General features: G+C 37.5%; 2 protein-coding genes across 9 annotated transcripts in view; both read left to right on the forward strand.

Annotated features, from left to right (window-relative positions):
- The window catches only part of RABGAP1L (RAB GTPase activating protein 1 like), an 828,618-nt gene that overhangs the window by 300,088 nt on the left and 501,646 nt on the right, over positions 1–26,884 (forward strand). The gene's annotated exons all lie outside the window — the stretch shown is intronic.
- Positions 16,882–18,889, forward strand: GPR52 (G protein-coupled receptor 52). The gene has a single exon (XM_075540481.1). It carries the CDS (start codon positions 17,088–17,090, stop codon positions 18,171–18,173), a length of 1,086 nt encoding a protein of 361 aa, XP_075396596.1. The 5' UTR covers positions 16,882–17,087; the 3' UTR covers positions 18,174–18,889.

A 26,884-nucleotide genomic window follows, 5' to 3' on the forward strand; every position in this document is an offset into this window, starting at 1 on the left:
GATTCACCAGAGGCTTAATCCATGCGGTGCTCTTGGCAAAGGATGTGGGGTTTCCACTGTCATCCATAGCCTTCTACAAACCAGGTGCTTACAATTTAAGCTCTGTTACTGTATTCTTTCCTTCAGATTTGGATTTTTAAAAAAAATTCTTGTCTGTTCCAAACTAAGGCAACCCAACAGAATGTGCAATATCATTAATATAAAATTTAAAATAGTTATATCAGTACATCAATAGGGAGTTGTCAGAAATTCAAGTTGGATTCAGAAGATAATTAGGAAAAGGGATATTATTGATGATGTCAGATGGATCTTGGCTGAAATAGAAACCACTAGAAAAATGTTTACTTGTGTTTTATTGTCTATATGAAAACATTCAAGTATGTGGATCATAACAAAATATGGAGAACATTAAACATGAGAATTCCCAAACCGTTAATTATATTCATGTAAGACCTGTACATATACCACATATCTTACAAACAGAAAAAGAGACAGTGCATGGCTTAAAATTAGGAAAGGTGTGTGTCTGGGTTGTATCCTTTCACCATTCTTATTCAGTCTGTATGCTGAGCAAATTATCCAAGAAGCTGTACTATATGAAGAGCACAGCTTCCAAGATTGGAAGAAGGCTCCTCAGTGGCCTTTGATATACATTTAACACAATCCTGCTTGCTGAAAGTAAAGGGGACTTGAAGCAGTTATGAATGAGGCTGGCAGGCTGCAGCTTCAGTAGGGGTTACAACTCACTATAAAGAAAACAGAAATGCTCACAATTGGCCCAATGAACAACATCATGAGAAACATCATGAGAAAATACTGAAGTTGTCAAGGATTTTATTTACTTTGGCCCAAAATCAATATTCAGGAAGCAGCATCCAAGAAATCACAGAACCCATTGCATTGGACAAATCGGTTGTGTAAGACCTTTTAAAGTGTTGACGAGCAAAGATGTTACTACATGGACAATTCTACCCTGCTCTATAGTCATTCTGCATTGGAATCGACTTGATGGAAATGAGAGAGCCCTAGTGGTATAGTGGTTATGCATTGGCTACTAAATGCAAGGTCAGGAGTTGAAAACCACCAGCTAATCCACGAGAGAAAGATGCAACTTTCTCCTTAAGGAGAGTTGTAGTCTTGGAAAGCCCCAGGGAAGTTGTACTCTGTCTATAGAGTCACTATGATCAGAATAGACGTCATGGCAGTAAGCTTGGTTTTGGGAAGGTATGCCTGACCCAAACCATGGTATAGTCAATCTCGTAGTATGTATGTGAAAGGTGGACAATGAATAAGGAAGATGGAGAATTGATGCATTTACATCATAGTGTTGGTACTTAAAGTACCATGGACTGCCAGAACAGTCTACCTTGAGGGAAATACAGACGGAATGTTCCTTAGAATTTAAGAAAGTCAGACATCTCACAAACCTTTAGCATGTTATTATGAGAGACAACTCGCTAGGGGAGGACATATTATTTGATAAAGTAGAATGTCAATGAAAAAGAGCGAGACCCTCAATTAGATGGACAGACACAGTGCCTGCAAAAAATGGGCTGAAACATAGGAATTGTGAGGATGACACAGGACCAGACAGTGTTTCTCTGAGTGGTACGTAGGGTCACTATGAGTTGGCTGACGCTCGGTAGCACCTAACCATAAATTTTATTGTAAGTTATTGCTAGTCCCAGGATTTTCCTAAGATGCCTTATCAAGTTTAGACAAGATTTTTAAAAGAAAATCTTAAAAAATTATAAAAGAATATCAAGAAGGGAAACAAAGCTCATTAGAAAATAGAAAGTAATTTTACAGCAGCAAAAGCTTACCAAGTAGGTATAGAAAGCTTACTGACAGTAATATACTTCCAACCAACTCCGAATTAATAACTGTTATGCACTTTGCATGCGTTATTTATACTTTTAGAACTAAGTTTAATAGGTATTATCTTCACTTGGAGATGAAAGCTGAGAGGCAGGGGGAACCACCCAAATATGTCTTCTTCTAAAGTCTTCACTCTCTTCTCTAAGTCATTGACCTTTTCTACAAACTCAGAGAAAATATGTAACAAAATATCAGACCATATGTGGTTTGACTTCACTTCTCTGCATTCTAGTTTTGATTGATTGACTTGATCTTATTTACATATTTTAAATGTGAGGATTTTACCACTAAGAAAGGATTAAACAAATGTGTGTAAATTAGTATTACATGTCTGCATTTTTCTTTCTGATTGACCAAAGATATGGGATGCTCAAGAATTTTTCTTACTTGGATAGTTGTCTTAGATCTCAGCTAGCTAGGGCAGGCTCAAAATGTTGTAAAAGCAGCATTTATAAGGCGGCTTTTCTCCCTCAGCCATCTTACTTGTGTCTGTGAGTACAAATACTGAGCATGAGTCAGGTGTACTGATAAAATGTGAACATAAGCACAGTCTGGAGGCATCCATTCTGTCCACCACTATCTGTTCTTTTAGAAATTTGAATAGCTCTCATTCTTGATGGGACATTGTTTTAGAAGGTTCTGATATTTTTCTCTGAAACTTCAATATAAATGATTCTTTTACAATTTCTTGAAATTCACTCAAATACTTTAGAGTCCTCATTTGATGGCCATATATAGAAATGGAACCCTTGATACATGCAAATATAATCACAACTCTACTTTTTCTTGAGATTCATGTATGTGTAGACAAACTGACATCTTAATGGGTTTTGACATGTACACATGGATGTTTAAATGTAACCTCTTGCATCTATCAAAATGCAGAACATCTCTATTATCTCAAAAAGTTATAAATCTTTCCAGCCAATTCTTTTTTATTATTATTATTAAAAGATCATTTTATTTGGGACTCTTACATCTCTTGTCACAACCCATATATCGCTTGCATCAGGCGAATTTGTACATATGTTGCCTTCATTCTTTTCTAGACAGTTACTTTCTTTTGCGCCCTTGGTATCAGTTCCTCCCCCCCCTCTTCCTGGCCCCCACCCTCATAACCCCTTGATAGATTGTACATTGTTATTATTTTCATATCTCACACGTACCACTTTCTCCCTTCCCCCATGTTTTCTGTTGTTCTCCCCCCTGGAGAGGGATGTATGGTTATGTGTCGATCATTGTGATTGGTTCCCCAATTATCCCAACCTCTCCTCATCTTCCCCCTACCCTACTAGCATCACTGTTTACACGCCTGTTCCTGGATTCTGTGTGTCTTGAGCTCCCATCTCTTATCTATACCTGTGCACATGTTCCGGTCTAATCTGAATTGAGACACAGCCCTGGGGTCATGGTAGTGGGGAGTGAGGAAGCCTCAAGAAACCAGAGGAATGCAGTGTGTTTCATTGATGCTTTACTGTACTCTGTTAACTCATCCCTTCCCTGTGGCCCCTCTATGGGGGGCTTGTTCCATTGTCTATAGATGGGCTTTGGATCTCTGCTCCAGCCCCCTCGTTCTCAACAATATGTTTTTGTTTGTTATGTGTCTGCTGATGCCTATTACCCGGTCCCTATAACTCCTCATGATTACACTGGTGGTGTGCTTCTTTCATGTGGACTTGTTGTTTCTCTGCTGAATGGCGGCTGTATAACTTCAAGCCTTTAAGACCCCAGATGCCATATCTTTTAATAGGCAGGCACCATCCGCCTTCTTCTCCACATTTGCTTATGCACCATTTTGTCTTCAACAATTGTGTAGGGATGGTGACCATCTCAGACTGCCAGTTTGTTAGAGCAAAATGTTCTTGTATTGAGGGAGGGTATGAGCAGAGGCCCAAAGTTGGTCACCTACCTTAGTGTATTGCCATATAAAAAAATGTACATAGGCCAATACCTCTTATTTTTGTGGATTAATTTATTTACATATGTACACTGCTATGTTTATACCTCTATCCATTGTTTTGCTCCTCACATCCTTCCTCTCTTTCCTCTACCTTTCTCCTGCCCCACTGTCACTTTCCCCTTATTGCTTCTTGGTACCTCCTCTTAGCTAGTTAGCTGTTGCTCTGAACCCCCTCACCCAACCCCCGGATCCATATCTCCTCCTTGTTACTGACTTTAATACACTAGTTGTTCTCCTGTCTATGACACTACCTGCTCACTGCCCCCTTCCCCCACCGCCCTCATCCCACAGTCTCGGGACTGTTTGTCCCACTCCTTTCTCCTAGAGATCATGCTTCCCATGCCTACCTTATATAGGTAGGCACACTGACTATGACATAGTCCAAACTGAAATATATATATATATATATATATGAAGAAACAAGAGGAAAAAGAAAAGGGAGGGGAATAAAAGAGAGAAGAAATATACAAAAATCTCGTGTCTGTTCGCTGGCCTTCATGATTGCCAAGGAACTGCCCCTCCCAGCCTGGAGTTCCTTTTCGGGGGCTCCTTGGGGCTTTGAAGCTTTGCTTTGCTCCAGCTGCTGGTCTGGTATGTTCCCTTCTTGGTTCGCTCTGCTGTTGGGGGTTCAGATTGCACTACCTTCCCACAGTGTGACCCCAGAAATGTCTTCTGTCACAGTCTGTTCCAGTAAGGGGACAGTGTGACAGGAACTGTTGTCATCTTCCGGGCCTGGTGTGCCAGTGTGGGGTCCAGTCCAGCTCTCTCTTTCTCTTACTTCCTCCCAGTCTGCTTCCATGTGGGTGTGGCATGCTGGACCCACTCGCCAACCTGTAGGTTTAGTGTTGTTCTTTGTCACACTTATTTCTAGGGAGGGGTCCAGCCAATTCTTGAATATGTGTAGACATATGTACTTACATACACATACACAGGCTCTGAGGCAACTACTTACTTGATTTAAGCAAAAATTAGTTGAGCTTGTTCTAAAACTATCTACGTAAATATAATCACAGTCTGTGCTGTTTAGTGCATGACTTCATTCCCTAAGCATGGCATTTTTTTGGTTCATCCATGTTGTGTATAGCTTGGTTTTGTTACTTTTATTTCTGACCAGAATTCCAGTGTATGTCTTTCTACAATTTGTCCATTTTCCTGTTGATGGATATTTGAGTTGTTTTCATTGTCAGACTATTTGAAAAACAGCTATAATAAACATTTAATGTAGAAATGTATTTTCATGTCTCTTAGATGGAATTTATAAGTCATAGAATAAATAGACTTGATTAAATGCTATAAGAAACAACTGAACTATTTTTGCAACTTTTCAAAGTTGGTCCATTTTATACTGCCATCAGCAGTTTATGAGTTTCCACTTGATCTTTGTCCTTATCAGCATTTTGGTTTGTCAGTATTTTAATTTGTCATTTTTAGTTGGTATATGGGGCCATTTGTGATTTACTGGTAGAAATCTCACTTTCCATTAGGAGTCCTGGGTTTGGTTCACTACCAGTGCACCTTATGCTTAGCCACCACGCACCTGTCATTGGAGGTTTCTAGGTTAATATGGTGCTGTATGGGTTACAGCAAAACTTCCAGACTAAGCTAGATCAACAGAAATGCCTGAAGATCTACTTCTGAAAATCAACACATGAAAGCCTTGTGAATCACCATGGTCTGCTCTTGAACTGATCATAGGGATCGTGCATAATTGGACAGAATTACACCCTGTTGTGCATGGGGTTTGTATATATCAAGGGCTTGACAGCAGTTAACAATATTTGGTGTATATATAGTGGTGGGCAGGCTGAAAGAAGGTGCCCTTTTAGTATGTGAGCTCTAACCCGCCTCTAGGGTCAGAGAGTATGTAGTTTAGGTGGCTGGTGATAAGGGTGGATATCTGGGAATTTAAGGAATTCACAATAGTTAGGAAATTTGAATTGACTCACTTTGTACCTTGTTTCATACAATAATTCTGTTTTCCTTTTCAGTTGTCTTTTATTTCTTTTTCTTGCCTAATGCATTGGCTAAGACCTTAGCAATACACATAGAGAGCAGGCATATTTTCTCTTGGTTTCTATTTTCCGGGGAAGTGACTTTTACCATTAAATTTTAGCTAAAACTAAATAAATATATATTAGTTTTTCAGAAATTTATTTTTATCAGGCTGAGAAAATTAACCTTTGTTAGGAATCTTAACCTAATAATTTATCTCCTGGTAAAATGAAGTTAATAGCATTCACTTATTTCCTGCCCTTCCTTTCTCTTCTCCACTGTCATCCAGTTGATTCTGACTCACAGCAATACTATGGGACATGGAATTGCTCCATAGGTTCCACTGGGTAAGCAACTGCAAGGTCAGTAGTTGAACCTGCTCCATGGCACAAAACAAAATGAGCCTATCTGCGCCTATAAATATCGACAGCCTTGAAGACCCAATGTGTGGTCTCCGTTAGTCATGATGGGCTTTATTCTGGTGTGGACAACACTCTGAGGCATTAGAGAACAAAGCAGGCATATATGGGTGTATGAGAGGAACCATTTTAGATAAATCCTAGATAGTAGATACAAAACAGCTCACTGCCTTTGAGTTGATACATTTTTTTATTAACCCTACTGGATACGGTAGACTGCTCTTGTGCCTCTCTGACTGTCAGTCTTTACAGGAGTAGAAAACCCCACCTTTCTTCCACAGAGCAGCTAGCGATTTCAAGTTGTGGATCTTCTGGCTAGCAGCTCAATATGGAACCACTGCACCACCAGAGCTCTTTATATAATATATAGATTTCTCCTTAAATATCATAACATATTTGATAACATACATTAAAACATATAAGGATCCCAAATATTGAGAAGCTCTAGGACCCCCTGTTCTGCTTACTCATGAATTCTAATGAGAAATGTGACTGTGTGTGTGTGTGTGTGTGTGTGTGTGTGTGTGTGTGAGAGAGAGAGAGAGAGAGAGAGAGAGAGAGAGAGAGAGAGAGAGAGAGAGAGAGAGAGAGATGGATCCATGATGTAATTGATGGCAAAAGTGAAGTATGCTATTTTAGTGGACTGAGATGATCTTAATTTTAGGTTTTCTAGGGGATGTGGAGCTCAAAGATTTTTACTATGTACTCTGTCATATATGTGTTAGTCCAGGTTGACTAGAGAAACATATTCATAGACACTCATGTGTATAAGAAAGAGCTTTATATAAAAGAGAAAATGTATATTGAGAAAACACTCCAGCCTTGTTCAGATCAAGTTTATAAGTCTGCTATTAGCCCATATTCCAATACCAGTCTATAAATTCCTCTTAAGCCTAACAAAGCACATGCAATGATGCCTTATGCAGGAAAATCACAGGCCACTGGGTGGAAAGTCTTGTAGATCCAGTGACAGTAAATGCATCTCAGTGCTGGCAGGGTCTCCATGTGGCTCCGCCAGCTCTAGGTCAATAGCTCCATCAGCGTAGCCCCATGTGTCTTGTCACCAGGAAGATGAAGCAAAGAGTGAGTGTGGGTCTGGCCTCCAGTGAGCTATTTATCACTGTAGTGCTAAATGGGGTCATCAAGCTGTGACCTTATTGACAGGCTAAACCCGCACCCCTTCACTCTTAATAGTCTCAAGTTGACAGCAGATTACGTAACTACCATAATATCTATTTCCTACAAAAGAATATTTCCCAATGTTTTACAACAAAGAAAATGAGTCAGTCAACTTAGTTGTTTCAACTATCAATGTAAAAGTCTATTGTTCTTCTACAATGAAAGATTGGCTTTCACCAATTTTGCTTTAAATAGCTCATATTTCAGTCTTTATGCTTGTTTCATAATAAATATTATCATTACAAATGAACAAATAAAATATGTCATAAAAGAAAATTTTCAGAAAACAAGTAATACAATAAATTACTATATTTTATTTTTAGACAGATCTTTCATCTCTAACATATAATGAGAAGACATTCCTCTCTATTTTTTGCTCTTACAAATTCTTCAATGGTTTCATCACTATTAAGCTGCTGCACATTACCTACTTCCATACATAATAAGGATAATGAATTAAGTCTGGTTTAAAAATATATCATTTTATTGGGGACTCATGCAATTCTTATCACAACCCATGCATCCATCCATTGCATCAGTCCATACATCCATCCATTGTACATTTGTGCCATCATCATTCTCAAAACATTTGCTTTTTACTTGAGCCCTTAATATCACCTCCTCATTTTCCCCCTCCCTTATGGAGCCATGATAATTTACAAGTTATTTTTATTTTGTCATATCTTACAGTTCCCGACATCTCCCTTCACCCACTTTTCTGTTGCCCATCCCCCAGGTGGGAGGTTATATGTAGATCCTTGTAATTGGTTCCCCCTATCCACCCCACCTTCCATCGACCCTCCAGGTATCACCACTCTCACCTAAAGGGGTCATCTGTCTTGGATTCCCTGTGTTTCCAGTTCCTATCTGTACCAATGTACATTCTCTGGTCTAGCTAGATTTGTAAAGTAGAATTGGATTCATGATAGTGGGGGGAGGAGGCATTTAAGAGGTAGAGGAAAGTTGTATGTTTCATTATTGCTACCCTGCAAGGTGGCTGGTTCATCTCCTCCCTGCAACCCTTCAGTAAAGGGGTGTCCAGTTGCTTGCAGATGGGCTTTTGGTCCCCACTCTGCACTCACTGTCATTTATAATGATATGATTTTTTGTTCTTTGATGTGAATTAAGTCTGTTTTGAATTGTTGTTGAACTGAGTGCTTTTGAGTCACTTTAGGGATGAAAATCAGCGCTCTGTTATTGCAGTTTGAGATCATTAAAGCTAAATACACATTGTATTTTATCATCTATTTTGGAATTTACATGCCTACCCACTGCCATCCAGTTGTTTCCAACTCATAGAGACCAAATGCCGGTTTTCAAGGACTGTAAATCTTTATGGTAGCAGACAGCCTCAACTTTCTCTAGTGGAGAGTTTGGCGGGCCTGAACTAACCTGAGAGTTAGTAGCCCAAGCTTACTCCGCACTGCCACTAGGACTCCTGTTTACATGCCTCTCACGCACTCACTCACTCACTGCCACCCAGAAGAAACTGACACATAGAGAACCTATAGGTCAGTGGTTTACAACCTGTGGGTCGCCACCCCTTAAGGTGTCGAAGGACCCTTTCACAGGGGTGGCCGGATTCATAACAGTAGCAAACTTGCAGTGATAAAGTAGCAACAAAAATAATTTTATGGTTGGGGGTGTCATCACAACATGAGGAACTATATTAAAGGGTCATGGCATTAGGAAGGTTGAGAACCACTGTTATAGGTTCTGCCCCCGTAATTTTCTGAGACTGCAACTCTTTAAGGGAGTAGAAACCCTCATCTTTTCCCCACAGAGCAGCTGGTGATTTCAAACTGCTGACCTTGCATTTAGTTGCTGATGCATAAGCACTACACCACCAGGGCTTGTCTTTCCTGAATCTTAAGCTTTGTATTTAAGTCATGGAGATAAATCTAAACAAATTTCTTAGATATCTTCACATATTTCTCAGGGATAGTCACTTTGTTAAGAAGGAAAATCTTTTTGAAAGAACTAAACAGACTTTTACCCTTCTTTTCTGCTCCTTTCAAGATTTATAACCTCATAAATCCTAGATAGGGTCACTATGAGTCAGAATCAATTCAATGCAAGATTTCAGTGTGTCAATGATGTAGTATGTGGTTACACTCAATTAATCTCTGGCACTCAATACTTCTGCAACTCTTGGTTATTTTCAATGCTGGTATGACAACAAAGTGCTTGATAATTGTATATGGCAGTATCTGTTTTGTTGTGTATGTAAAACCTTAAACATTTTTCTCTTAAATTTGTAAATATCTTGCGAAAGGCTATTAGAGATCTCTGTATGTCTCTGCCTTCTGATCTTGGAGCGCTTTACTGGACAAATAAAAGTTCTACAATATATTATTCCACGTAATCAATATAAATGCACACTCTAGTGTTTGTATTTTGTTGGTAATTCTCTCTACGTCTCTATTGGTATCTCCTTTTAGCAATATTTTCTAAGGTATCTAGAATCTTAGTGTAAGATTCTAGGACTGCACTGCATAAAAATGGTATATGTGTTTCACTTTAAAATATGTGATAGCGTGCCTTTAAAAAGCCTGGGTAGCTTGGCAGCATTGTCATAAAACCAATTTTGGTTATATTATGGGGGACCAGCTACTACAACTGAATTGGACCAAAGAGGTGGTTGTGTAATTGAAGGGTAAATTAAAGAGACATCAGACAAGGTAAAGCGTGCAAGAACTCACCTCCACCATTATTTCAGGAAATAGGTCCGTACAGAGAGAAAGATTGTATTTTCAGCTTTTTTATTAATTTCTTTAGGGATTTTTACATGCGTTTCTTTGTTTTTTTTAGATTGTATTCTTATCATCATTTTATATACTCTCGGGCATGCATGCCCCGGTAAGCACTTAGGTGACAGGAAGGGGTTGTACAAGAGGCATACACATAACATGAGGGGGACACGCCAGGGGACTACGCACAGTAGGAAGGGAGGCACTGTAGTAGGTGTACACAAAATGATGCTACCTTGCCTAGGATACTGACATTGGAAGAGGAGAAAAAAAGTTGAGGAAACATAAGATTTTCGAATGCTTACACCTTCTGGCATCTATTTTAATATATTAAAACAACAACGTTTACTTTATTTTTATTTACAATACCATATTGCTTATGTCATTCCTTTTGATAGTCAGTACGTACTATTGCTGTGTGCTGTTGAGTCCAGCTCACAACGTTCTTAGAACTGCCCTATAGGGTTTCCAAGGCTATAATCTTTCTTTTATTACTTTGTTAAAGCTGTTTTACTGGAATATAATTCACAAACCATCTAAATCAGTGGTTTAACTATATTAAAAAGTTACACAATCATCACCATGATCAATTTTAGAACGTTTTCTTTGTCTTTGTGTCCATTATTATTAGCTACCTATTACCCCCAAATTCCTGTACCATAACCTTAAGGAACTATTAATCTAGTAAATATATATATGTATATTTGCCTATATATAATCTAGTATACGTGTTTGTGTGTATATATATATATATTTGCCTATGAGGCAACATCAACTTGATAGCAGTGAGATTGTTTTTTGTTTGGTGTTTTATATAAAGAAAAACATACAAAACTTCCAACAATGACAACAAATTAAAACAGAAAACTTCAATCTAAAAGAAGACAAAAGATAATAGATACTATAATAAATAATGAGTCAAAGGGAAAACAAAGGATAATGTTAAATGTTAACCTAACTCTATCTGTAATAATCAACTTTGCAATGCATTCTGTCTGAGGGCAAGAGTATTCACAATGGTGTGAGGGAGTTCAATGGAAATTTCATTCCCATGGGGCCCCTGCAAATGGATTTTGAGCTTTTACTGTCATCTATCACTTCTGCAAACCAGATCCTCAGAATTAAATTCAAATACAGTTTTCTCCTCTGATCTTGGATTTTATTATTTATAATCCTGGGATCACATGGGCTGGTGTGTTGCTTCTTTGTGAATGTACCTGATACCTCCTTTAGATAGCTGCTTATTTTAAAACAAGGGCTTTAATCTTTAGAGGAGTTGATTGTCACTACTTTCTCCCATGGAATGGTTGATAGGTTTAAACTAATAGCTTTTCTATTGGCACTTAAGCACTTAATCACCAGAATTTCTTTCATTATTTATTCTATTTACCCACAATGAATATTGTCTTTCTCTTGCTTTGCTCTCTAGGTCCCATAGTTATGTGTTCATGGATATTAAATAATGAAATATAAATATATAAAGGAATATATGTAATACATCTAAGTTATTATTTAAAATCCAATTATAAATTTAAAATTGTGTATGTAAATTTCCTGTGGTGCATTTTAATTATCCCATAAAATTATATAGATTTAGATGTTAGAAATCATTTCCATTTTGCCCAACATTTTTATTGGCATATAATTCATGTATCATAGAATTGAATAGTTCAGTCACATCAAGAAGAGTTGTATAGTCATCATCATAGTCAGTTTTAGAACATTTTCTTGCTTCTTGTACTCATCATTACCAGATTCCCCTATCCCCCTTCCCCAGCACCTCTCTTGCCATACTCTAAAGAATCCATTATGCAGTTACTTTCTATGTGTTTCTGTGTATCCTGGAAAAAATCATTTTTAAACAATTTCATTTTAAAATAATGAAGAATTCCAATAATGATTTTTGAACACTTCCTAACACCAGTGGAATGAAGAACAAGTGGTTCATAATGATAGTTATAAGAATGGCATTAATAAACTACTTTGGGGCACCTTAAATTGAATAGAGAATTACACATATTAGAAAAGTAGAGAATGATTTCTAGAATTAGTTTTATAAATATGTTTTTTTATTATTAGAACTTCACAGTATAAATTAGTTCTTATTATAAACAGATCAGGAAAGATTATTAGAAAAGAAGAACAGTGAGAGGCTAGTAGAAAAAGTCACGAAAAAGAATAAATTACCTTGTTAGAGCTATTACAGGTTTTTTATTACTATTGGTGAGAATAAAAGAGGCTTATTTTCTATCTTTAGAAGCATATACAAGTGTGACTTATCTATACTATTTTTAGACTCAAATCCCTTTTATTTTTTTTAAATAAAAGGTCATACTAAAGCAATCCATGGTGTGATTTCTCTTTTATTTTTGGTATGATTTCTCTCTTTAAAAAAATCATTTTATTGAGGGTGCATACAACACTTATCATAATCCATATATACATCAATTATATAAAGCACATTTGTACATTTGTTACCCTCATCATTCTCAGAACACCCACTCCCCACTTAAGCCCCTGGCATCAGCTCCTCATTTTCCCCCTCCCTCCCCATGGCCCCCTCCCTCACGAACCCTTGATAATTTATAAATTATTATTTTATCATATCTTGCCCGGTCCGACGTCTCCCTCCCCTACTCTTCTGTTGTCTGTACCCCAGGCAGGAGGTCACATGTAGCTCCTTGTAATCAGTTCCCCCTTTCCAACCCACCCTCCCACCACCCTCCCAGTATTGCCACTCACACCACTGGTCCTGAAAGGATCATCCTCCTTGGATTCCCTGTGTTTCCAGTTGCTCTCTGTACCAGTGTACATCCTCTGGTTTAGCCAGACTTGTAAGGTAGAATTGGGATCATGATATTGGCGGGGTGGTGGTGGTGGGGGAAGCATTTAGGAAGTAGAGGAGGAAGCATTTAGGAATTAGAGGAAAGTTGTATTTTTCATCGTTGTTACATCGCACCCTGACTGGCTCGTCTCCTCCCCAAGACCCTTCTGTAAGGGGATGTCTAGTGGCCTACAAATGGGCTTTGGGTCTCCAGTCCGCATTCCCACCTCATTCACTATGATAAGATTTTTGTTCTTTGATGCCTGGTACCTGATCCCTTCGACACCTCATGATTGCATAGACTGGGTGTGATTTCTCTTTATGCGATTTTTTGGTGTCCTTGTTCTGATTTGAGAAATACTACAATTCAAACCTCTTTTATTTTTTTAACACTTATACCAAATCAATACTTTACTGTCATTGAGGAGATTCTGATTCATCACAACCTTATAGGATAGGGTAGAACTGCTCTGCCCCTGCAGGTATCTGAGACTGTAATTCTTTATAGGAGTAGAAAGCTGCGTCTTTCTCCTGTGTAGCGGCTGATGGTTTTGAACTGTGGACCTTGTGTTTAGGTGCTGCTTACTAACACTGTTTTCTGTAAGGATTTTTTAGTCTTTATTCCTTAAATTTAAATATTGACTTCCAAATTCAAACATAACAATAATTCTAAGATTGTTATTTTAACTGGCTTTATAAGTATTTCTGGTGATCCGTGGTATGCACACACACACACACAATAAATAAAAATCATTGTGAAGAAATACAATCGGCATTCTATATTTCACCTAAACCTCCAAAGAGCTGAACAAAACCATGGTTTTCTGAAAGGCATTTCAACGTGGAGGAAAGAATAGGGATTTCTACTTTTTTAGAAATACTTTTTATGAAATCCAAAATATTTTTTCTTAGACATTTCTTGACTGGCAGCCAACAACGGAAAGGAGAGGAAGGTGTTCATCACTAAGGTGAAGAATGAGAACTTTAACCCATTTGAAGCCTAGTTCTACAACTCTGTTACCATAGGCACGTTATTATTACTTCCCCTAGTGTACTCGCTTTTCTCACTAGAAAAGTTCTCATGATGATTCTTAGTTCATAGATACTTAAGGTTTTATAGTGAAAAAATTATATAAAGCAATGTGCACACTGCTTGGCACATTGAATGTGCTCACCAGACGTTACTTGCCTTCAGTTTTACCTTAATTTTCCTGCTTATTTTAATCATTTGTTTTAAGTAAGTCTAAATCACTTTTAAGAAAAATGCTGACCCGATAAGAAGTATGTTTAAGATACTGAAAGTTTGCCTGCAATAAGTCAAAACAAATAGAAATGCTTATCACTTCTATCAAATATTTCAGTATAGTTTACTTTCTCTAACCTGGTCATGTGTGGGTCAGGCATTGTATGACTGATTTCTTTGATCCTTTGATCGTTCTTTATTTTAGGAAAAAAGTAGATTTTATAATCATTCCCTCTGTGTATAAAGCCTATATTCTTCTGAGATCACGATCGACCTTAAATTTCTTCTTAAGTACATTCTAGTTTAGTGGTGCTAGTGCAGGTATATTGTATAGTTAAATACATCAAACTCTAAAACTCTCTGTGGGCATGGCAAAATATTAAAAAATAGGTTTATCACTTGAGTTTATGAAGAGTTGACTTATATTTAATAATTAATAAGTTTTTCTGCCAATAAGCATTAGATTACTGCTGACTTTTTAGTGTTAAAGTACCTGTGATAGTTTCTGTATAGGGTTTAAAGGGTTTAAAGGTATATGCCTAGTTCTGGATTTTTATCCCCATCTGCCGATATAATGTTTGCAGGTGGTATAAGGAGAATGTCTCCAGAAGTTCATGTGTGTCATTAAGATTTTATGAGGAGCGGTCAGTTCCATTGTCTTATTTTGTCCGTCTCGATCAGAGCTTGCTGAGGAAGTCTATAAGCCTGCATGTGCCTGGCAACTGTTACCTAGTGACAGTTTCAGCTGCAGTAGCCATTGGCTGTGCTGTTGATTGGGGCAGGAAGCCGAGTCACCTTTCTGATGGTGAGTTCTTCTGCATCAGTCAGGATGAAAGGAGTAGGAGGAGCTGGGCTCAGACTCAGGCTCAGGTGGAAGGAAACAGTGATACTAAGAGACTGTGAAGAATAGACTGATGGCATCCTTGTAACTGCATCACTGTAAATCGGACTTCTAAATCAAGCAGCCCAGCCTAGCAGCTGATAAGAGTGAATGTAGGTGAGAAACATTACCTTATTCTTGCAGCAAGAGAGCTATTTTGTGATCAGTGAAACTGGAACGTACAAGGAGGAATGTCCTATAGATATTATAAAGGAAGAAGGACTTCCCTGAATGACTTGGTGGTGCGCAAGAAAATAACTTTCAGAAGAATGCTTTCTATTAAGCTGCTGCATTGTTCCTGAAGGAAATGCTTTTATTTCTCGTGCACATTATTTCTTCAGAAGGTTTAACAGCAAAGACTGACAAGAGACTCTGAAATGCCTGTACTTGAAGAAAAAAAAAAGACTTTTGGCAAATGTCAACCTGCTGTCAAAATGACCTTGGAAGCCTTTTTGACGGATTGCTTCATTCTATTCTGCCAGCTTTTCAGTGTTCCAAACTCTAGGATTTAAGCTCATCTTGATGCTTTAGAGACATTTTAAAACAAGATCATCTCGTAACCTACCTAATGGCCCCTGTGTTAATTGAGCACTTGCTCAAAATAGAATGCAGAAATAGAAGCATTTTCTTAACATATGGCTGCTACATAACTGCAAATATAACAAACAAGGTAATTTTCCACTTTCAGAAAATTTAGTTGAAGTAATGATTTAATGTGTTAATCATCTAATGAGCATAGAAACGATATAACATAAAGTAGAATGTCTACTATAAATACCTGAAAAGCAACGACAGTATTTCTAGTCAAGTAAACTGGAGTATAGGAAACTTTCCATTGTTAATTGAATTGTATATATTTAAATATATGAGATGTAGATGTAGTTGAAAAGGAGAGATCTAACTTTATACATTTTATCATGCCTCATTTTTAAGGAAGGTGGCATATAAGATAAAGTTCCTCCTGCTATTAATGCTGAAAATAATTACAAAAGATATTTTTCTTTTGGAAAAGAAAGGCATAAATTATAATATGTATTGCTGCTGGTAGCACCACTAGCTACAGCAAACTAAAATGGTTTGAATCTAAATGCTTAGAAAAATCCTTATAGACTTAAAACTCCAAAAGTTCATCTTATTTTAAGTGGTATTAACAATTGTTTATTATCTTCCCTTCCTGAAATTCATCCTTTTATTTCTCACGAGAGTTGCAGGGCAATCTGGGTCTGTTTGTTAACCCTGTCCTGCTCCTTTGTGCCCTGCAGAGGGGCTTCTTTTGGAATTAACCTTGATAGGGGTGTTTTCCTTAGCTCCTAAAAAATTAGAACTAGATTATAAAGATCACTCACCAGCATCAAACTCTAAACTGAGCCCAAAGATACTGTTGGCCACAATGGATTTTGTCATAGGTTTCCACCCAAATCTGTTATCTTGATTATTTAAATTTTGAAATATATATTAACAGTTCTTGTCATTGATAAAACACCAAAACCAAAACAATTTAAACCTCTCTTTTCCCTCATTCTTTCTAGTTTATCCCTAAGACATGTCTTTTCTGGGAAACAAACAGCCACAGAAGCTCCCATGTCAGTCAATATTGCTCCCCCTTTTTACAGATTTACTTTGTATGCAGTACAAGGTAATAAGAAATCTGTTTTCTCTAGAAGTGCTTTATCTTTTCAAAAAGTAGTTTGAGAGCACTGGAAGGAGCTAATCAGTGACCTTTTTCACCTCCTTTCTAGCTTCTCCCCTCCTTCCCCCCTCAAAGCTGAGGCGTGTCACTGCTGCGCTGAGGCTGATGAAGAGACTTCCTTGGGCAGCTCTCTGGAACGCTCAGCTGTGATAGAAGCACTGACGCTGTCTACTGAAGCAGATTCTGAGACACTCGTGTGCAGAGTGTACCTGATGCTGGGCCAGGCACCTGCTTGCTATAGCCAAAGCGGCAGGTTTCCTTAATCCCAAACCATGAATGAATCCAGGGGGACTGAACAGAGGATCCTGAACATGAGCAGTGGCATCGTGAATGTATCTGAGCATCACTCCTGCCCACTTGGATTTGGCCAATACAGTGCAGTGGATGTCTGCATCTTTGAGACAGTTGTCATTGTCCTGCTAACCGTCCTAATCATTGCTGGAAATTTAACGGTCATTTTTGTCTTCCATTGTGCTCCTCTCTTGCACCATTATACTACCAGCTATTTCATTCAGACGATGGCATATGCTGATCTCTTCGTTGGAGTTACCTGCTTGGTTCCTACTCTCTCACTTCTCCACTACTCCACAGGTGTCCACGAGTCATTAACTTGCCAAGTTTTTGGATATATCATTTCAGTTCTAAAAAGTGTTTCTATGGCCTGTCTTGCTTGCATCAGTGTGGATCGCTACCTTGCAATAACCAAGCCTCTTTCCTACAATCAGCTGGTCACTCCTTGCCGCCTGAGAATTTGCATTATTTTGATCTGGATCTACTCTTGCTTAATTTTCTTGCCTTCCTTTTTCGGCTGGGGGAAGCCTGGTTACCACGGTGACATTTTTGAATGGTGTGCCACCTCTTGGCTCACCAGTGCTTACTTTACTGGCTTCATTGTTTGTTTACTTTACGCTCCAGCTGCCTTTGTGGTCTGCTTCACTTATTTCCACATTTTCAAAATTTGCCGGCAGCATACCAAAGAAATAAGTGACCGAAGGGCCCGATTCCCAAGCCATGAAGTGGATGCCTCTGGAGAGACTGGACACAGCCCAGACCGTCGCTATGCCATGGTTTTGTTTCGGATAACCAGTGTCTTTTACATCCTGTGGCTGCCCTATATCATTTATTTTCTTCTAGAAAGCTCCCGGGTCTTAGACAACCCGACACTATCCTTCCTCACAACCTGGCTTGCTATAAGTAATAGTTTTTGTAACTGTGTAATATATAGCCTTTCCAACAGTGTTTTCCGGCTGGGCCTAAGAAGACTGTCCGAGACAATGTGCACATCTTGCATGTGTGTGAAGGATCAGGAAGCACGAGATCCCAAACCTAGGAAACGGGCTAATTCCTGTTCCATTTGAGAACTACAAGCTAAATCAAGTGTCATCTGACAATGGTTTTGAATCATATTCTTCATTTCATCTGGAATTTTGCCACCAGAGAAATATTTACTTGAGTAATTGACTATGAAATGAGGGATGAAGCTAAAAGTTTCTTTCCCCCCACCCTCTTTTCCCTGGTGGGGAAAGAAAACAACTAAAGGAAAAGCTGTGTAGAGGTTAATCTCATGAGGTAATTATAGTATGTGAGCATAAGTTGTGCAATAAGAAGAAAAATTAAATTCTGAGGATGAAAAAAGTATCTAAAATGTTCCACAGGACATGAAATAATTGACACATCAGACCAAGCCAGTGCATTTCTATATCTCTGAGTGAACTTTTCCTGCCTTTGTGTCTCTCTCTGTCTCTGTCACCCTGTTCCTTGTGTTTTGTAGAAGCTATTACTTACATGCATTTCCCTTCCTAGAAAACTGTTACATATATGTTACATATGTGGCAAAATATCTTTTGCAACAAAGTGTACTTTTAAACACACTAATCTGTCTTTAGATGGACTCTCCATGAAGGGTGTGTAGTACATGTTGTATTTTCTTTCTTGCTTCAGGGACCTTTTGATTGTATTTTTATAATGTTCTCTGTGTCACATTTTTGTTGTTGTTGTTGATACAAACAAAAAGAAACAGTATTATTTTTTCTTCTGGATGAAATTACATATATCCATTTCCTTTCTTCCTAAAAGCCTGATTTTTTTTCTGTCCATTTTTCTTGATTTGCATCCTTTGGTACTTTAATCCAAAAAAAAAGTGTCTTAGTTAATGAAGGAATGCACTGTATAAAGCATTCATAGTGTTAAATAATTTGCTCCTTCTGATAAAGCAATCTAGGAGCCTATTTGGGAGGTTGTATTAAACATTTTTAATGGCACTGGGAAACATTTTTATCTAGTTTTTAAAAAATTTGTTCATGTGCCTAGAATAGTGTCTTTTTGCTAGCTTTTAAAAATTGTTATTGTTTCTTTTTTGTTGTTTTTCTTTACGAAAACCCCAAAATAATTCTAATACAAGTGCGTGATACTCGTCAATCAGTGAGATTTCACTTTTACTGCTTCTTGGGCTATCTTTTATTTGTTTTGTTTTAAGTAAAATATTAACCATCTTATGTTATGTCTATAATAACTTATTATTGTGTCCACCAGTCATTTATGGGATATGTGTTTGTACATACCATATTTTTTACACAAAGAAAATGTAAATTATATTATGTGGTATTATATTATGTGCCTATTGTTTTCCTAGCACAATAAATAGATCCATGTTGTTTAACCTGTCAAATTGGAAAGAAAATATGTACAAAACGTTCTTTAAGAGAAAAATACGTTGTGTAGTTATTTAAATATTTATATTAGACTAAGCTGCATTATTAGTGCTGCTGAGAATACAATATACTTAATTATGAAATGGAAGTGAGAACTGTCAGTATTTTCTTTTGTAATAATCAGTTTTCAGATTCAGCAATCAAATGAACTTATATTTTAGTGTGCTACATGGGATTATGTGATAAATTGTGAAGAATTTAGATGCAGCCAAGTGGGCTGCTTACATCTAAATCTTACTTTTTTACGTAGTTTCCTGACAGTGATATTTTAAAATTTATCCAACTGCTGAGGATTTTTCTTCTCAATACTTTTGGACTTTTTGTTTTATGAAATGCATTTAATGAAACGTGCCTATGACCCTTCAAATTGGAAGCCAACCGGGCTTGTGCTCTGGTGGTTGGACTTCAGAGAGTCTTTTGTAGAATTGGATGATGTTTTATTGAGGTTGTTTGGAATCCCTGTATATTTTTAAACATGTAAGAAAGGTTTAAAATAAAGAATAAAATGGTATTCTATATATATCAAAAATCAGACTTTGCTTCAGCTTAATGAAAGGCTCACTGGGCAAAAAAAAAGGCTTACTTAGAATAAGAGTTCAATTGTTTGAAAATCAAATTTGTTTTCTATTTCTTGTGGTTTAGTTTGTTTATATTTATTCTTGTTGCCTTTTTGTCACTGGCATCTTAGATAACTGAAAGAGCTTCTGGGAAGTTCACGCCAGTTCAAGAAATAATAGTAATGCTAACTTTTCAACAGTCATAAATAGAAACTTTTGCCTTATACCTCTGATTTGGGAGTCAGATTTTGTGTCCTTGATTTGGAATATAAGTATAGTTAGACGATCCAGTAGATCCTCTGGACAGATAACCTGACTTCATGCCCTTTGTATAGTCCTTGTCGAACTTTCCTTCATGCTAATTAATAAACTTTGTGCTAGGCACTGTATTAAGTTTTACATATACAAGGGGACTTCCAAAAGCTCATGGAGCTGATAACAAGGGCTCAAATAGAAAGAAAATGTTTTGAAAAGGATGATGACAATATATGTACAAATGTGCTTGACACAATTGATTTATAGATTGTTATAAGACCTGTAAGAGCCCCCAATTAATTATTTATTTTTAAAGTTCATAGAGATCTTCCATTATTTGTTAATTAAATTTTTTTCATGAACTTTTTGAAACCCTTTCATATGACCACATTTAACCCTCAGTTCCAATATTTGGAAGTAGGTGCTGCTGTTATTACCATTCTGTAGAAACAATGGAAAGGTGATTTTTCTAAGGTCACTCAACTAGTAAATAGCTGAGCTTCCTGTCTGTATGAGGCCAGCACCTATATCTATGCTCAACCACTTAGCTAACCAGCTCTTTTTTTCTTTTCAAAATCATTTCAATTATTGTACCTCTTCCCAGATTCTCTGGGTGTTATTCTACCCTCCCATCCCCATACATTTTTACTTCTTAAATTTCCCTAACTTGTAATATCTTGTTTTGTGGGCTTTCAAGTCTCTTTTATTAAAACTATAATCTGAGAAGCACAAACTTGTCAATTTAGCTTATAATCATACGAAAACCTGGGCATGACATTTCCTTGACTCAACTTTTGTCAGTTCTGTTAAATTTTTCTTAAAGAGCTTTTAAAGTTATCTATAAATTTATTTTTAAACTGCTTTCAAAGAGGTAGATGAAAGGCCGTATCAGACAACAGGAGGGGTACTCTGACAGGTGAGCGCTAGATTAGGCTCACCATTTTATGTTTCGGTTACAGCTCTAAGGCAACATCACTTCTGCTTGACATATTTTAAAACATTTATTTAATAGGACAATACTTATTTTGTAATGACCTTTTTCAGATTAATGTGTTTTAAGAATAGAAAACACATAGCCGAATTCCCATTGTATTTTGTGGTAATTATCCAATTTAAATATAAATGGCACTCAGAATATAATGCTCTCTATTGCCTGAGGGTCCCGGCATCAGCGGCATTTTCCCTGGAGTGATACTGGATTGAAAGGCTCTAACAGCTTACTAGTTTTTGAAACCGAGACTGAAACCATGGCCTTCATAAGCTGTTAGGCCATAGATAAGACACTGATGTGCTACAAATCTCCGTTTTCCTGTCACTGAAATCCAGAGTGCAATGCCCCATGATGGGAGGTGGGTGCTGTCCTGTAAGGCTGGGCTGCTAAGGACTGCTAACTGCAAGGTTCGTGGTACAAACCCACCAGCTGCTCTTTGGGAGAAAGATGAAGCTGTCTGCTGTAGTAAGGATTTACAGCCCCTGGGACTCTACATAAGGTTTTAATGGTAATGTGTTTAGGTTAGGCTTATTTAAAAAATAAGAAGAATAATTTTGGATAAGATCATCATTTTTGCATTAAATAACTTGTGATAATATCTCCCAGTGATTGCTCTGCATTAGGTGGTTTTGAGGACTTAATGAAATAATGGATTATGTATGCTTTGCACAGGAGCCCTAGTGGAGTACTGGGTTATGAGATGAGCTGCTACCCCAACTCACCCCTGTGCTGTGCAGGAGAAAGATGAGCCTCAAAACCCACAGAGGAATTTCTACTGTGCTGGGGGGTTACTATGAGCCAGAAGTCACTAGATGCCAGTTGAGCTTGAGTGATGTACTTACCACAGACCCTAGCACCTAAAGATTATCCAGAATGTGGTGCTGCTGTTTTATTATCTTTATGGTTAGCATATTCATTATTATCCAACTTTAATGATCACATTCCAATTTAATAATGTGGTAGCAATACCCACCCCCATTTGCTCCCTGTAGTTATAATTACTGGGTGAACCTCAGTCCAAAAAGATTTAAATTGCTACTGCTTTGAGTAGCATCGTGAAATCTTGCGCTTCTCACTTCATCCTGGACCCACCTTCCCATTCCTCTGCTGGACTCCAGCCCGCAAAGCACACTTGGCTGTACTGCACCGCAGCCTGCCAGTGTCTGCCAAGAGATTGCTGCCCGGTATACAATTCACTGCTACCTATGGTTATAGGCCTGTGGAGAGCTTGGATAAGGGAAGAGGCAGGGTGGGGGGAATCACACTGTATTAGATTTTTAAAAAGAGAATTCATCACTGTTTTCCTAAGATTTTATTTTTTTTTCCTCTTCAAATCTACTTATGCAGATTTTGGCTTAAAACAAGATGTTTTTAATATGGAAATGCACTATAACTTTTGAAAGCTCATCTCCCAGGAAAAATTATTTTGATGACATAATTTTAGAGTTATGATATCCAAGAAATAAATGATGAGATGAGACTGTCTGAGGTCAAACTATCTCCTTACTCTTTGTGTTAAATGTGCTTCTAGCAGTCATTTCTCTCCAGGGAGCCAACAGTAGATAAGGATTGATCAGAAATAGCTTTTCATGTTGACTTTCATGTTTGCCTTTATATTTTAATTTTCTTAAATTAATGAACTGGATAAAACAAAGATTGGTCAGCAGATTTGCCCTACAAATGTCAGTTCACTTAGAAATAAATGAAGTCATTGCTTTCAAAGACTTTTCTTTGCTCTCCTCCCTGTGAGACCTAATTATTATATTTAAAGAGATGTAATTTCATGATAAACTTAGATGTAGATGGGAGGAATGTAGTGGTATCACCTACTCGGTAGAGCACCGCCTACTGCCGGCAGGGACATTGCAGTGTGCAGGAGTGCATTTCCTTAGTGTCAGTGCTGTATTCCAATATGCAATTCTAACTGTTATCTCCCCCCCCTTTTCATTTTACTGGGGGCTCATATAGCTTTTATCACAATCCATCCATTTATCCATTATGTCAAGCACATTTGTACATTTGTTGCCATCATCATTCTCAAATCATTTTCTTTCTACTTAAGCCCTTGGTATCAGCTCATTTTGTTCCCTTCCCCGTACACCCTCACTCCCTCCCTCATGAAACCGTGATAATTTACAAAATATTTTTTACATGCATGTCTTACACTGACTGATGTCTCCCTTCACCCACCTGTCTGTGGTCTGTCTCCCTGGAAAGGGGTTATATGTCGATCATTGTGATTGGTTCCCCCTTTCTCCCACAGCTTTCCCTTCCCCTCCTGGTATTTCTACTCTCATTATTGGTCCTGAAGGTTTATCTGTCCTGGATTCCCTGTGTTTCCAGCTCTTATCTATACACGTGTACTTGCTCTGGTCTAGCTGGATTTGTAAGGTAGAATTGGGGTCATGATAGTGGGAGGGAGGAAGCATTAAAGAAGAAGAGGAAAGTTGTGTTTCATTGGTGCTATACTGCACCCTGACTGGCTTGTCTCTTCCTTGTGACCCTTCTGTGGGGGGATGTCCAATTGCCTACAGATGGGCTTTGGGTCTCCACTCCACAATCCCCCTCATTCACATCCATATAGGTTTTTGTTCTGAGTCTTTGATGCCTGATGCCTGATCCCATCAACACCTCATAATCTCACAGGCTGGTGTGCTTCCTTCATGTGGACTTTACTGCTTCTCAGCTAGATGGTCACTTGTTTATCTTCAAGCCTTTAAGACTCCAGATGCTATATCTTTTGATATACAGCACCATCAGCTTTCTTCACCACAGTTGCTTATGCACCTATTTTGTCTTCAGTGATCATTGTATCAGGAAGGGGAGCATCATGGGATGACAGGTTATTAGAAAAAAGTTTTCTTGCATTGAGGTGTACTTGGGTAGAGACCCAATGTCTGACTGCTACCTTAATACTTAACATACAAATATATGTGCGTAGATCTTTTTCCTATCATTATGTATAAATATATTTACATAGATACACACCTGTATTTAGACCTATTGCACTTTTTATGAACATGTTTAACTTTAAGATTAAGTTGAATACATAGACGGTATCATATTATATGACCAATTTTTCATATAAAGATGAAAACAGAGAACAATAAAAAAGTCTCTTTTCAGTATTTCTCAAAAAATGGAAATTTTATCCAATACTAGTTTTGCTCCATGATTTAAATTAGGTGCAACCTTTTCTTTAATAGTGAAAATAGATGTCTTTTAAAATATATTACAAGTGATGTGATTAGGATTTAATTTTTTGTTCTCTCAAAAAGTTACTTTTACAATGAACATGTATGTCTTTTATGATCAGGTCCAGCAATTTAATTTGTAAAAATAATTCTTATTTTTTAAAAATATTTTGACATGTCACAAAACAGCTTTATCTGACATATAGATCTACATAATGCAATCTGATAATGTCTCAAGGTTTTTCTTCTTATGTAGACCATTTATATAGTTTTCAAACTTCTTTAATACTGTTTTCTCAGGTAGATTTTCTGGAGAAACTTAATGGCCTCACAGTTGCAATATTAGGTGTCTTTGACTGACATTTGCTTCAGTTTTTAAGTCTTATTTGCTGAATCTGAACTAGATCTCAATCACTATATGATATTTTAATATCCCATTAATGGCATCTTCCAATATTTTTCAAGTCTCTATAACATAAGGGTAATCTTGGAGTAGAGAAAGAGATCCTGCTGGTGTATTAACTGCACTTCATAAATAGCAAGATTTTACTCTCATTTCCCTAATTCTGAAGACCATATTCATAATGTTTTAATGAAAGTTTTTATTTAATTACTATATTAATTTTCCTTGCAGCTGGAAAATAATCACAATATTAAATTCACCATGATTCCATTATAACTGATAGATGATTAATATAAAGGCATATTTGAGATTGATACCTTACTTTGACCAGTGAGACTAAAGTAGATTTTTAGTTCTAAACTTAACTTTTTAGGTGCTAACAGAACACCTAAATTTATTGATAGTGTTTTCTGAAATTCTGAAAAGTCTTCAAATGATAATTTCATTAGAGAGAAATCAGGTTTTCTCATTTTTATTTGGTGTTTTGTACTTGGTGTTGTATTGTTAGATGCCATTGAGTTGGCTCTACCCATAGAAACCCTATTTGCAACATAATGAAACACTGTGTTGTTCTGTGCCATGCTCACAAATTGTTCCTATGCCTTGAGCCCATTGATGTAGTCACTGTGTCAGTCCTTCTTGTTGAGGGCTTTACTCTTTTTTTTGCTGCCCCTCCATTTACCAAACACGATTTCTTCTGTAGGGCCTGGTGTCTCCTGACAATATGTCCAAAGTATGTATGATGAAGTCTTTTCATCGTTGCCACTAAGGAGCACTCTGGCCTTACCTCTTCCAATACAGAGCTGCTTGCCCTTTCAGTAGTTCATGGTACTCTGAACATTGAAATGTTATCTCTTCCAACAGTCTTTCTTATTCAGTTTCCAACTTTCATATGCATATGATGCAATGGAAAATACCATGGCTTGGGTCAAGAGCACCTTAGTCCTCAAAGTAACATTCCTCTTCAATACTCTAAAGCAGTCTTGTGTAGCAGATTAGCCTAATACAATGGGTCTTTTGATCTCTTGATTGCTGCTTACATGTACATCTATTGTAGATCCAAGTAAAACAATATTATTGACAACTTCAACCTTTTCTCCATTTAATATGATGTTACCAATTGGCCCATGTTGTGAGAATTTTGTGGTCTTCCTTACATTGAGTTGTAATTCATACTGAGGCTATAATCCTTGATCTTCATCAGCAAGTGTTTAAATCTGTCCTCACATTCAGCAAGCAAGGTTGTGTAATCTGCATACTGCAGGTTGTTAATTAGGCTTCCTCCAATCATCATGCCTCACACTTCTTCATGTAATTCTTCTCTGATGATTTGCTCAGTATATAGATTGAACAAGAATGGTGAGAGGATACAACCTTTTTGTACACTTTTCCTGCTTTTACACTAAGCAGCACTCCCTTTTTCTGTTCCCACAACTGCTTCTGATCCTTGTATAAGTTCCAAATGAGCACAATGGAGTTTTCCGGAACTCTCATTCTTCTCAAAGTTTTCCACAGTCTATTATGGTCCACACAGTAGAATGCCTTTTTTTAATTAATGAAGCACAAGGAAAAATCTTCTAGTCTTTGATTTGTGCCAAGATCCCTCTGATATCAGCTTGTCCTCTTCTGAGTTCAACCTGAACGTCTGGCAATTCCCTATAGCAATATGCTACTGTAACCATTGTTGGATGATCTTAAGTTAAATTTTACTTGTGTACAGTATCAATGGTATCCTTCTATAGTTTGAAGATTCTGTTGGGTTACCTTTCTTTGGAATGGACACATATATGGATCTCTGCCAATCAGTTGGTCAGGTAGCTGTCTTCCAACTTTCCTGACATAGACGAGTGAGTGCTTCCAGTTTTCTTCAGCATTCTGAAACATACAGTGGGTATTCTGTCAATTCTCGGAACCGTGATTTTTGGCTAATGGATTAAGTGCTACTTGAAATTCTTTCT

This window comes from Tenrec ecaudatus, chromosome 1 (genome assembly GCF_050624435.1).
Source record: "Tenrec ecaudatus isolate mTenEca1 chromosome 1, mTenEca1.hap1, whole genome shotgun sequence".
Classification (NCBI taxonomy): domain Eukaryota; kingdom Metazoa; phylum Chordata; class Mammalia; order Afrosoricida; family Tenrecidae; genus Tenrec; species Tenrec ecaudatus.